Source organism: Nesoenas mayeri (genome assembly GCF_963082525.1).
Source record: "Nesoenas mayeri genome assembly, chromosome: 2".
NCBI lineage: Eukaryota > Metazoa > Chordata > Aves > Columbiformes > Columbidae > Nesoenas > Nesoenas mayeri.
In genome coordinates this window covers 27547781-27561510 of record NC_137543.1, presented here as the reverse complement: position 1 = coordinate 27561510, position 13730 = coordinate 27547781, and the positions used below count along the sequence as shown (strand labels likewise).

At 40.6% G+C, this 13730-nt stretch overlaps 1 protein-coding gene across 2 annotated transcripts; it reads left to right on the top strand.

Moving 5' to 3' along the window:
* The first annotated feature begins 350 nt into the window (after positions 1–350).
* Positions 351–12585, top strand: OTUD6B (OTU deubiquitinase 6B). Of its 2 annotated transcripts, XM_080339281.1 has the most exons (8): positions 572–618; positions 2784–2844; positions 3540–3694; positions 5981–6076; positions 7467–7779; positions 9346–9407; positions 9873–9979; positions 10508–12585. In XM_080339281.1, the coding sequence occupies exons 3-8, from the start codon at positions 3554–3556 to the stop codon at positions 10590–10592; spliced, it is 804 nt and encodes a 267-aa protein (XP_080195407.1). In that variant the 5' UTR covers positions 572–618; positions 2784–2844; positions 3540–3553; the 3' UTR covers positions 10593–12585. The 2 variants fall into 2 exon arrangements, with proteins under 2 accessions (XP_080195406.1, XP_080195407.1); XM_080339280.1 differs by lacking the exon at positions 2784–2844 and having other exon boundaries at positions 351–618.
* The last annotated feature ends 1145 nt before the right edge of the window (positions 12586–13730 follow it).

The window sequence follows — 13730 nt, the reverse complement described above, 5'->3', positions numbered from 1 at the left end:
TCTCCTTCTCTGGAGACATTCAAAACCCGCCTGGACACATTCCTGTGTAACCTCATCTAGGTGTTCCTGCTCTGGCAGGGGGATTGGACTAGATGATCTTTCGAGGTCCCTTCCAATCCCCGACATTCTGTGACTCTGTGAAAATAAACGTTTCCCTTTCCCAGCGCACGGCCCGGAACACGCGGGCTCAGCAGCGGGGGAAGCGCCCGCCCTTCCCGCCGGCGTGGCGGCGACACCACCGCTCCTGGGGCACAGCGAGCAGCACACGGAGCAGCCCCAACGGGAGGGGAAGCCGCAGAGGGCGCGGCAGAGGGGAGAACCGGCGGGAGGACGGGAGGGCCGCACTTGGCAGCTCGTTCCCCCCCGCCTGAGCCGGCTGCCGCGCGACTGCCGCCGGTGGGCGGGGCCAGGTGGGGGGGGCTGCCGGAAGCGCAGCGAGCTCCCGCCTCGTGCCGAGGTCGGGGGTCACGCGCACCGCCGCCGCCGCGGCGTGAAGGCGTCCGGCGGGCGCCGGTGTCCGGCTGCCCATGGAGGGCTCCGAGGACGAGGAGCCGGGGGCCGAGGGGCCGCTGCAGCGGGTAGTGAAGCGGCATCGCAAGGAGAAGCGGGAGCTCCAGGGTGAGGGGCGGCCGGAGCCGGGGAAGGACGGGCGGAGGAGGAGGCTTCCTCAGGCGCCCGCGGCGGGAGGAGGCGGCGGGGCGGGCTCAGCGTCCCTCTCACGGCGTCCCGCTCTCAGCCTTCCCCGGGCGGACGCAGCGCGGAGCGGAGCTGGAGGCCCCGGAGGGGCGGGAGGGCCGCTGGCCGGCGCGTTTGCCGCCGCATGGCTTCGGAAAGGGCGGGAGCGGCCCTTGCGCTGCCCTCCCGGAGCGGACGGGAGAGGAGAAGAGGTCGGCGGGGAAAATGCCGCTCCTGGTGCCCAAGCCGCGCTTTGCGCTGGGTGTGGTTCTCGTCATGCGGGAGGTTTGCTGAATGAGCCTTGCGGTAATCTTGGGAGCCTGACAGCGCTTGGGAGTCGTAACACAGTGGCAGACCGTTAGCGTTATGTTGAAGTTTTAGCTACTTTGCTTTTAAGTTAAAGGAGGTGTGTTTTTGTAAGGCATTTTAGATTGGAAAGCCTGCATATAGGTCCTTGCTGCCTAGGCAGCTGTCTTAGTTCAGAGTGCAGCTGATCTGAAACTTACACGTTCTGTCCAGCCTCAATAAAGTATCTACAGTAGAAGACCTGTGTGGTCTTACAGTGGTGCATAAGAACTGTTCATGAGCTGTGTTTTACCTACCTTATTGCAGTTGACTAAGTAGTTAGCTGGATTCTGTTGAGTTTTATAGTTCATTGTAATCTTTTTGTTAAGCCTTTCCCATGGTTGGTATATTAATACAGCCTTTTTCTTGTTTGGCTTTTTTGGTATATAATGAAATAGACCTGTAGAATCATAGAATGGTTTGGGTTGGTAGGGACTTTAAAGATCATCTAGTCCCAACCCCCCTGCCATGGGCAGGGACACCTTCCACTAGACCAGGTTGTTCACCATCCAAAGTGGCCTTGAACACTTCCAGGAATGGGATAGCCACAAATTTTCTGGGTAACCTGTGAAGAATTTCTTCCTTATATCTAATCTACATCTACCCTCTTTCATTTTAAAGTAATTATGCCTTGCCCTATGACTGCATGCCCTTGTAAAATGTCTCACTCCAGTTTTCTTGTAAGTCCCCGTTAGGTACTGGAAGGCTGCTCTAAGGTTTCCCCAGTCTTCTCTTCTCCAGGCTGAACAACCTGGACTCTCTCAGCCTGTCTTCACAGGAGAGGTGCTCCAGCCCTCTGATCATCTTCATGGCCTTCTTCTGGACTCACTCCAACAGGTCCATGTCCTTGTGTTGGGAGTTCAATGTGCAGCCTTTTATCAGTTAGAGAATTAAAGGAGAGGAGAGACCCTATTGGGCTGCATGTTGTCATTAAATCTACAGGAGTTTACTGTTTTGAGAAGCATTTTCCTCAGATTGAAAAGAGGGGTAGCAATCAAGCATTGTGGTTAGGTGGCTGGAGTACACGGTACATTGATTGGGAGAGTCTGAGGAACAGGAGGTTTTTCCACCTAGACAGGTGATAAGGGGGTACCTAATTGCAGTCCTACACTACCTAAAGATGGGAGTTTATACAAAAGACAGAGCTCCAGTCTTCTCAGGTAGGAAAGGCTGGTGACCTATAGGCACACATTTTCCCACTTGAAAAATACATTCCTAATAAATACAATGATTAACTGTTTGACAGACAGCAAAACAGTTTGATCATAAGAATTAACATAAGGTGCATTCAGCATCTCCTCCAGTTGATAATCCTTGTCTCCACCATTGCCTATATACTTTCCTTGTGGATCTATGTGTGCCTCTTCAGTCTTGGACTTCCTTCTCCCCCATTATGTTAATTTTTATGAACAAAACTGCTTTTCTGTCTGTCAAACTCAGCTGATGCATCTATGAGGCTGAATCTTAACATAAATCTTTCAGTGTGAGGGTTCTTGCTGCCTCTTCTTGAAAGTTTCATTATCATGCCCATCATCTGCTTAATTGTGTTAGTCAAGGGTGAAGGACAGGAAAATGTACAGGTAAGGAATAATGAGCAGGGTGTTAAGTAATTGGTGCTGTCACTCCAAAAGAGCAAATACAGAAGTTACGAGAGCTCTCAGGGTGTTCATGTAAGAACACAGGCTGTGGGTTCTGTGTTTGTTCAGCCTGGAGAAGAAAAAAATACTCTCTGAGTTCTGACTGTAGTTTCTGCTGCATGACAGATGGAGAGAATGAACTAGAGGCAATGGCTGAAAGTGGTGACAAGAAAACTCCTCTTGGGAGGTAAAAGGGAAAATATTTTTCTAACAAGAATTGTTAGACCTTGGAAAAACTTGCCCAGAAAGGCTGCAGAATGTCCATCTCTGGAGACTGCATAGTCATCTGAGTTAATGTAACCTGTTGTAGCTTTTAATTCAGCCCTGCTTGGAGCAGAGGTTGAGCTAGAATGACCTCTGGACAGCCTTTCTAACCAACCTATTCTATGACTTGAGAAATGGAGCCATGACTTACAGCCTAAAAACACTTGTGGAGTTAAAGCAAATTGAGAGGTTTTTTTCTTCTTGAACATCCATTTTGCTTTTAGAAACTTTATTTTAAGGACAGGTGAACTCTGTTTACTTTTAATCTGCCACTTTTGTGATTAAAAATTTACACGTCTTTCTTGTGACAAGATTTGACATCTCAATGCTCAAATAAGCTTTTTGAAGGCAATAGGCTGAGGTCTGCTGTGTTGAAGAAGTTCTAAGTATTTATAATAGCAACCTGGCACAATTTTTTTGTCTTATTCAGATATAACATTTGCATGTTTTAAGAAAAATACAGATGATTTAAAATGTGATGATCGTAACAGGCAGTGTCACAGCTAAACCGTTAAAACACACTAGTATGTTGATATTTATAAATTTTTTTCTGTGTGGCTTGCAGTTCTCTTTTCTGCAATTTAGAGATAATGTTTTATTACACTACTTCTCTAACAGCAAAAATTCAAGGCATGAAAAATGCAGTTCCCAAGAATGATAAAAAGAGACGAAAACAGCTGGCTGATGAAGTTGCCAAACTAGAAGCAGAACTTGAACAGAAGCACAAGGAAGAATTAAAGCAGCTGAAAGAAGCTTCACCTGAGCAGAATAAGGTAGGTGCCTTAACTTCAGCTGAAGTTTTACAGGTACAATTTGTGTTAGGGCTTCTTTAACTTTTAAAAATCATAATGGACTAACAGTTTAAAGTATTTCTCCTTTTCCTTACAGTATTGGCAACTCTTTTGATCTTTGGAAAGATTCAGCTGTTACAGTGGGTGGGCATTGATAGAAAGGGGCATCTAACTGTGGGGTTTTTTGTTGTTAGCAGTATTTGGGTTTCCTCTTAAGGCCGCATTAGTAGCTCCCATATTTTAAAGTAGTGTGGTGTTTGGCCTTTTCAAGCAATTGCTGGGGGAAATCCCATGGGCAAGACTGCTTGAAGGAAAAGGGGCCCAAGATAGCTGGATTGCATTCAGAGATTGCTTCTTCCACGCTCAGGATCAGAGCATCCCCACACGTAGGAAGTCAAGGAAGGGAGCCAGGAGGCCTGCATGGTTGAATAGGGATCCGTTGGGTATGCTCAAGCAGAAGAGGAGAGTTTACAGGTCATGGAAGCAGGGGCTGGCCACTTGGGAAGAATATAAGGCTGCTGTTAGAGGATGTAGGAAGGCAGCTAGGATAGCCAAGGCCTCCTTAGAATTACAGCTGGCGAGAGGGGTCAAGGACAGCAAAAAGAACTTTTTCAAATACATAGCGGATAAAACTAATACCAGAAGCAATGTAGGCCCACTGAGGAATGGGGTGGGTGCCCTGGTGGCAGAAGATACAGAGAAGGCAGAATTACTGAATGCCGCCTTTGTCTTTGTCTACTCTGCCGGAGGCTGTCCTGGGGAGCCCTGTACCCCTGAGACCCTGGATGAAGCCAGGTCAATGGAGGATTTTACTTTAGTCGATGAGGACTGGCTTAGGGAGCAGTTAAATAGTCTGGACATTCATAAATCCATGGGTCCAGATGGGATGCATCTGCGAGTGCTGAGGGAGCTGGCTGAAGTCATTGCTAGGCCACTCTCCATCATCTTTGCCAAGTCTTGGGAAACGGGAGAGGTGCCTGAGGATTGGAGGAAAGCAAATGTCACTTCAGTCTTCAAAAAGAGCAAGAAGGAGGACCAAGGTAATTATAGACCAGTCAGCCTCACCTCTGTCCCTGGGAAAGTAATGGAACAACTTATCCTTGGTACCATCTCAAGGCATATCAAGGATAAGAGGGTTATTAGGGGCAGTCAGCATGGCTTTACCAAGGGGAAGTCATGCTTGACCAACCTCATAGCCTTTTATGAGAATATAACAAGGTGGATGGATGATGGCAGAGCTGTGGAGTAAAGCCTTTGTCACAGTCTCCCACAGCATCCTCACAGCTAAGTTGAAGAGGTATGGTCTAGATAATAGAGTAGTGAGGTGGGTTGCAAACTGGCTTAAGGAGAGAAGCCAGAGAGCGGTAGTCAATGGTGTGGAGTGTGAAAACATTTCTGAATGACTTTAGGGAAATAGACTTGATTGAGAAACATCTGCTGAGAGTTCTTGTCAAAAAAAACCTGTTTTGATGGTGAGAATTATGACCCTATAAAAATCTTCCATAGTAATTTTAAAATAACAGATGCTTAAGTGGGTGATTAATGCATGAGCATTAAACATAATGCTTCTGTTTACTTGTACCTTAGATTAGTTTTAAGAGTTTGTTTCATTTTGCTAAATAAGCTGTCAAAACTTTATGATAGAGGACCTTTAAGCTAAAATCTTTGCCCTAGACATAGGTTTACCTGAAAGGATTTTGTTTTGAAATGTGTGATTGCTTTAATTTCTCAACTACATTATTTGGATTGATGTTTCAAAGGATGACATCTAGTTTTTACTGTTATGGGATTGGCTTTGTCATCCTCCTTGAGAAGCATCAACTCCCTGTGTTTTCCAACTGCTGGTTATGCTTTGATACGGAAGGTAGAGCCTTCTCCTGCTTTAGTTGTTACAGAACTTGGTAATGGCTGTTTGGTTACTTCAGTTAACTGGTTTGGTGGAGAAAACTCTCTTTCGGCCAGTAAGCAGTGTTCCCACTTCAGTGTGGAAGCTTATAAGAGAACATATAGACCAAATTTGAGATGTACAATTCATAACTGTTTCTTTGTTAAGACTCCAGGAAAAGCAGTAAAATTCATGACTGATTTGGGATGTGAAATGCTTTTCGCTCTGACGGGTTCTGTGTTGTACGTAGATCTGTGAGGTTAAACTTAATAAATATACCATAGAATTACATAGGAACAGAACTTCAAACTGTTTCAGGAGGTGGCACATCTCAGTTATCATTTATACTAATAAGAACAGTTAACATTTGTTTTTCTTTGTAGACAGATTCTATAGCCGATGGGGTTGCAAATTTAGAGCTTGATGGAGCAGAGCAACAGATTCAGCAGCCTCGAATATCAAAAGCACAGAAGAGACGGGTATGATTTAACATTTAAAATTTTACAAATATTTGGTTAGAGTTTTATTCACTTAACTGTAATAACCAAAGTTGAACACTTTTGCAGGAGACATTTCCTGTCTAATTCACTATTGATGCTGTACCTACTGGGTGCCTTGAAATCTGTAAAGCTGCTACCTAGAGATATGTAAGCATTTTGTAAATAGTTGTACTTTTCTACCCTCAGCCATGAGCTGGGAATCAGAACAGGTCAGGAGATGGGAGCTAGAAAGAACAAATTATGTAAAGCAAACTATTTAAAAAAAAAGTCACTGAAAACATTAATAAAGACATCAAGTAATTGAATTCAAATAATGAAAGATACTATGTGGAAAAATAAGCAGGTAATAGTAGAATGTTACAAATTTAACAGAACATTAATAGTGAAATTTTTGTAGGTTTTTGAGTTGTTTAGAAACACTAGGATTGAATCTTGCTACGCTTCAGATGTTAAAGTGCGATGGATTGACAGTGTCATTGTACCTGCATGAATGTTGGTTCGGGGCCAGAGGAGCACTGCTTCACTTCAGAGTCCCTCCTCTGTGAAGTGATCACTGCTGGAGAGCTGCATTGTAACAAACCTGACAAGTGGAGGTTCTTAATTCATCACACTATGTCTAGAAAAACTAGAAATGCTGTAGTTTAGTTTTCCTATATTGTGGTCATCTAAACCATTCTGGTCTTGATTTGTGCTGAATCTTAAGTGTGGAAGTGAAAAGATCATTCTGTACTGCTTCTTTTTATCTGTTCATTTACTTTGACTCTTATTCTCTTGTTAAGTGTAAACTTAAGAGACTTTCGTAAAAGTCATTTTTATGTTATATATCATTACATCCCCTCTAGTATTCTCTGCATCTAGTCTTATCCATCCTTTACGTTAGGAGCAGTCTTTGATGTATGGTACCTAGCCTGAGGGAGTTTTCATGACATGAGCTCCATTATGCAATCATATCTGTAAGTGGTAGATTTCACATTTATGAAAGAGTGATATTTTCTATTGTTTAATTAGAATTCCCATACTTGAGTTGTTTGCCAATGTGATGAAATAGTTGAACCTGAAGAAATTACTATTAATAGCCTTTGTATGGGTGTTATAAAGTGTTATTTTGCACGTTGACATAATTAAGATTTCTTCTGTCACATAGTTTCAGGCGTCGTGTCAGAGGCAGTTTGGATATGGTCGCTTGCCATTTGCTAAGGTTTGAGTTTAGGAGGTCTTTAAGATTTGGTTGTAGTGAGAGAGCATTTCACAGATATGAATGTACTGAGAAAACATTTGAAGAGTTAGAAGCAAGCACTAAGCCAAGAACTGTACAGGCATCTTCTAAATTTTAACATCTGATAGAATTTTAATATGTTTTTAATCTAAGGAAAAAAAAGCTGCCTTGGAGAAAGAAAGAGAAGAAAGGATAGCCGAAGCTGAGATAGAAAATTTAACGGGTGCAAGACATCTTGAAAGTCAGAAACTTGCCTCCCTGTTGGCAGCAAGGCACTTGGAGATCAAACAGATCCCTTCAGATGGCCATTGCATGTACAGAGCAATTGAAGATCAGCTCAGGGATCACCAAAATTCGTGGACTGTTGCAACTCTGAGGAACCAAACGGCAAAGTATATGCAAAGTCACTTTGACGACTTCCTGCCATTTCTTACAAACCCTAATACTGGAGACATGTATAGCAGAGGTAAGACTCGTGGTGTAAGAGATTTTAAAAACTGTTGCAACTATTTCTGGTTATTCTCAATCTCAGTTACAGCTGAATTGGGACTAACCCTTGACACTGTTCTGAACTCTGTTATCTTCTTGGTTCCGCTGTGTTCTATGGAACACAGAAAAATGATCCGCTGTGAAACTTTGTGCACCTGAATCTTTGCAATTTTTCTTTTAATTTTTTTTTTTTTTAAAGTTATCTAGCAAACATTATTCCTATTAAAAACATCGGAATATGCTGGTTGATGTTCTGGGGTGTGATTTAAGTTGTGTTACGAACAGCTTGTCTATGAGGTTAGGGATGATTTGTCAACTTTTGTCTTGGCATTTTCAATTTACATAGGAAAGCTGTTGAAAATGAATGTGAAATTCAAGCAAATCTCTTTTATAATAGGTTGCATATATGTGGGGGGTTTTTATTAGATGCTTTATTTTCACTGTTTACACTGGGCCTTTTGGAGCCCTTATAAACAGACTAAACTAAAAAAATATAAAGGCATTTAGTGTGGACCAATGGTGTAGGCTGAGTAAATGCAGTTAAATGGAATTTATGTACTACTTATATGAGCAATACATGGTTTATTTGTTTCTTACTGTATGCCTGGAACACCATGCAAATGACTTTGTATGTTTTGTTTTTTTTAACTTACTGCAACATTCATTTAATAGTTATTGCTGTGGATTTCATTTGGTGACTGGGGGCAGTTGTGAAGTAGGAGGCATCTTTCCCATGTTGACAGAGATAATTGTCACAGGATAAATGTGCCCCAAGAGAAGACTGAATGATGTTCCGCACAGCAGCAGCAGGGAGTCCTGTTTTTCTTACATCTCTTAAGTCTGTTATAAGGGGAATGTATGAAAAGCAATTCTGAGCAATCTTCAGCAACTTTTTCTGTATCAGAATCTATTCTTAGGGTTCAGAAGCCTGAAGGGTTGTAATTTATAAATTTGAAAACTTGGTTTATGTTGAGCGTGATCTGCAAAAGGTTTGTTTAGCTATTAACAAAGAAACGAATGGGAATAAATACTTCAGAGGTTAAAAGCAGGGCAGCTAATTTGGAAATTTTAAAAAAGCCAACTAACCAAAAAAATCAACAGTTGAACTACATACAGCTACAAGATTTTAAAAACATACCTGACACCTAGCTAACATAACAGCTAGGCATACTACTTGTTATCACATTCTTTTCTAGAGGCTCAAAACAGCACCCTCTGAATTTTAACAGAAATAAAACTGTGCAATTTCATGCTTGTTATTAACAGTTCCCTGAATAAAACGTTTTAATACAAACCTATTCTTATTTTTATTCCCATACTTGTTTTTATGCTTGTCTTCAGTTTTAATTTTTCTTTCTAAAACAGTTATGGGTATTTTTAGCCTCTGATATTTTTCTTTTCCTTCAGTGAACATATATATTTTTCTCTATGATGTGTTTGGACTTTTCAGGTTCTAGTTCTTCATGGTACAATGAGTATTTTACCTCAGTTGCTTGTTCTCAAATAAGAGAAGTACTAAAAGCTATCTCTTCTTTCCCCACAGAGGAATTTGAAAAATACTGTGATGATATAGCAAATACAGCTGCATGGGGTGGTCAGCTGGAAGTAAGTACCATATTGACTGATGGTACCAGTCGGGGAAGACTTTCTAAGGAGAAAGCATTTTATTATTCAGATGGTAGCAAAGCTGACTGTAGTGGAACAATGTTCGATTTTTGTAATGTAAACCAGAACCTGAGCTTGAGAAAATACACGTTTTAGTTTTTCTTGCTTCCTACCATTTATTGTTCCATGTAAGAGTATTTACCAAATTATTGAAGCTAGCCCAATGTTACCTGAATTTATAATCAAAACAATGACTAAAGACAATCTGTTTTCAATTGAAGTTTAAAAAGTTTAAGATAACTTTGCTTATCGTAATAAAGTTTATTTTCTAATAATATTTGGAATGTTATGCCGGAACTCATGTCTGCTAAAACTAAATGCCATGTCTTCCTCTCTTCTCCCTAAATTGACTTTAATCCTATTACTGATTTATTTTATTTATTGATTTATTTTAATGCCTTAAAGCTAAGGGCTTTGTCACACATTTTGCAAACGCCTATTGAAGTGGTGCAAATGGATTCCCCTCCCATTATTGTTGGTGAAGAATATTCGAACAAACCAATAATACTTGTGTAAGTATGTAATTTTATCTGTTCTTAAAATTAGTGCACTTATTTTTTATAGCAGAGGGCTCAGCTTTGATTGTCGTCAGCTCTTTTATTTTCTCTTACGTATCTGATGTTGAAACACTGCTGGAATAATGATCTTGCAGCTTGGAAATTGTTTGATATTGACCCAGTTTAAAAATATTGTAATTAGAGTTCTTAAAATGCTGACAATCTCTGTCATGTGATTCAGTCTTCGCTTTATAGAATGTTACAAGGTCATTTTACCTGTTAGATAATTACCAAATAATAGTGAAATTGATATAAGATGCAGCATGAGACTTTCTTCTTTTCTTCCAAGTTTATGTCAATCTGTGCCTGGAAGTCACCAGAATTTAAAAACTGTCAATATTAATGCTCTTTTGTTTAATGACCCTATATATTTTCTGTGCTAAAACTTGGATTAATTTATGCTGTCTTCCAGTGCTGTTAATATTTGGCATGAAGTATACTTTTAGTTAAACTAAACACTCATTCTGTAACCCTTTTTTTTAGGTATATGAGACATGCCTATGGATTAGGAGAACATTACAATTCTGTAAAACTTCTGACAGACACTGGTACCGATAATGGCAGCTAGCATACAACAGCAATAAATCCACATGGATAACAGTCATGTCATCATGTGTTGGACGCCAGACAATTCCCAGACAGACTGGAAAGTAAAACTAAATGGATTGGATTAAAAATGAAAAAGACATACAAGATTTGACTATAAATCAGAAATATCTCTCGGTTTAAAACAAAACCAAACCCACAAAGCAGTATTTTGAACTTGTTGGCATTAATCATGTGTAGAAGATCTTCTCTAAAGTGGTGGTTGTGTAGATCAGATTTTTTTTTTAATAGCACTTCAGCCCATGCTGCAGTTACAATACCAAGTAATAAATGTTCTGGTTAATCTGTGTTTCTGCTGAAGAATTAAGATTACCAGAAAGTTCGTGTTACATTATTTCTGGCAGATTTTGATGATCATGGAAGAGCTAAGGCATTTACAAATGATTGATTGTATTTAGATTTATGCAATATCCCCTACAGTGTTTATTTCAGGATCCAGCTTTAATGCTGTAGTAGGAATACCCTGTTTTATTTGGGCAGGGAAAAACTGGAGGCAAATCCATATCTTGCTTGGCTGAAGGAACTACACAATCTTTTTGTTTTAAACACTTTCATCTAAGATTTTTACCAAAGTTTGAGGACTTCGCTTTTTTTTCAGTCAACAGTAGGAACCAATGCCTAATGCTGTTCCTAGTACTGAATCTATACATCATAACATTGATGCATGTTAACTGTGTGGTTCATCCTTCATAGTCTTTCATCTGTACATTTCAGTAATACAGAAATCTTATAAACAAAAAGCTCCTCAGTATTCTCACTTCAGGTAGTGAAACTCATCTGAACTTAAATTTATGGATCCGCTGACCTGAGCACTCTGTGATCTGAACTATGATGTTTTATAGTGCTTGAAACAGTTAGTTGCACACAGGTGTAAAAATAATCACCTTAGGTTTTGACAGTAACTTTGAAGATGATCTGCAGAAGAATTAAGTTGATTTTCATTGTTACTAATGATGCACAGAGATGTGAAAGGTGTTTTTAATATAACTTGACTTTTTACGTTAGAGAAATAGATTTTTGTATTTAAGTCACTCTAAATGTGACTCCAAAATGAGCATACTGAAACCAAAGTTGTAATGCAATTGTTTTTAACAGTAGAAGTGCAATGTAGGGGTGGTTTTGTTTGTTTTTGGTTTTGGATTTGTTTTGTTTTGTTTTCAACCCTAGTCAGTAACATAATTGTCTGCATTTCAGTGCTGATGTTTTGGAGAAAAGCAGTTTTACCCTGAGTTGAGGATTAAGAGCTAACAATGAACGTCTTGTAGTCCTTCAGTAAAGCTAGCTGGCAGATTGACATGCCTGGGATTTATAAACTAGAAAGAAAAATCTGCTCTTACCTAAGGAGAAGATAACTGTTCACTTTGCAGATCAGATTATGTCTGATTTAAAGCACTTTGAGAGAGGGAGGAGAGAAAAATCAGACAATTAACAGCAGGGGGTTTTGGACAAGCAGAACTTGAATTATGACTTCTTTAGACTGGTACCTGCCAGGAAAACAAAATATTAACCAGATCAAGCATTTTTACATCCTTATTTATCTGATACAGTATAGTAAATATAGCTGTGTCTATAGGAGCTGCTTTATTGTAGAATTTGGTTTACTACCTTGACTGTGTAACATGATGTTTTTAATTTCAAACCAAAAATGATACAATAGTATGGAAAAAATGTCTCTACTTAAAATACCACTATGAATTTCACTAAAAATAGTAATCAGAAATACTCCTCTCTATGTTGCTTAGACTTGGTGTGATATGAAATGCACATGCTGCTTTTTATAGATGCCCTGTGAGAAAAGTTCTTTGTTTTCTTGGGTTTTCATTCTTGTTTGATTAACTGACAGAGAAAAGATGCCAGAATGCCTGTACCAACAGTTTGTCCTGTTGAAGATGTTTACAATATGTATAAAGCGAAATAATGTTTTAACAAAGTGAGTGAAAGATCCTTGCTCATGCTGTATGGCCTTGCCAAAAAGTAATAAACTGATTTATTTGCGGCAAATCTTCTTGGGGTCACTTTCAGTTTTGTTCACTTCTTAATTCCTAGTGTTAGTAGATTTACTGATTTAATTTTTATGGCTTTAGGATCCCACTGTAGCAGGAAGTCTCCAAGGACTGCCTATTTCTGTTCAAGCAGACAGAGCTTTACTCTTTACAAAATGTTGTTTCTAAATGAAAAATAGCGCTACTTATTTTGAGTTTATATGAATTCGAGTAGCTTTTTTTATGCTTTTATCTGCGATTCGCTGACATCACTTTCTTCAGCTGCCCTGTCCTTTAAGGGCTGTTAGGTGGGGCATTTTTGGAAAATTAGTTGAGATTTAATTTCCGATAGGGAATTAATTGAATTTCAATAGTGAATTAACAGCTGGGAGCGCGTGTCCTGGCCATCATGGTTACAAGTGGTGGGGCAGCCCTGTGGCGAGTCAGGGTCGGGAGGGCCCAGGCGCCCTGCGCAGCCACACATGGTGTTTGCCCTTCATCCTGGGCCCCTTCGCTTTGTTCACACCTGGTCCCTGCTCTCCCGAGCATGCCCAGTAGTGTGGGCTGCAGCCAGCCCCGGGAAGGGGGACAGAGGTGGGTGGCAGCAGGGAGGGAGTGAAGACGTGTCATAAATTATTTAAATGTTCCATTACATTAAGGATTTTTTTTAAAGTAATAAAGACAATAAAATACAATGAAGAAGCAATGTTCCTTATGTGCATTTGTAAAATTCTCATAACCAGTTCAAGAAGGACAAGGAACTGCTTGAGAGAGGCCAGTGCAAAGCCACAAAGATGATTAAGGGAGCGGAACATCTTCCTTATGAGGAAAGGCTGAGGGAGCTGGGTCTCTTTAGCTTGGAGGAGACTGAGGGGTGACCTCATTAATGTTTATAAATATGTGTAGGGTGAGTGTCACAAGGATGGAGCCAGGCTCTTCTCGGTGACAACCAATGACAGGACAAGGAGCAATGGGTACAAACTGGAACACACGAGGTTCCACTTAAATATGAGAAGAAACTTCTTCACAGTGAGGGTGACAGACACTGGAACAGGCTGCCCAGGGAGGTTGTGGAGTTTCGTCCTCTGGAGGCATTCAAAACCGCCTGGACACATTCC

Bases quoted from the DNA above. Each gene is read 5' to 3' on its own strand.
- OTUD6B (XM_080339280.1), top strand. From the start codon at position 528: ATGGAGGGCTCCGAGGACGAGGAGCCGGGGGCCGAGGGGCCGCTGCAG. The intron at 3,695-5,980 runs GTAGGTGCCTTA...TTTTCTTTGTAG, and splicing joins CTTCACCTGAGCAGAATAAG to ACAGATTCTATAGCCGATGG. The intron at 7,780-9,345 runs GTAAGACTCGTG...CTTTCCCCACAG, and splicing joins TGGAGACATGTATAGCAGAG to AGGAATTTGAAAAATACTGT.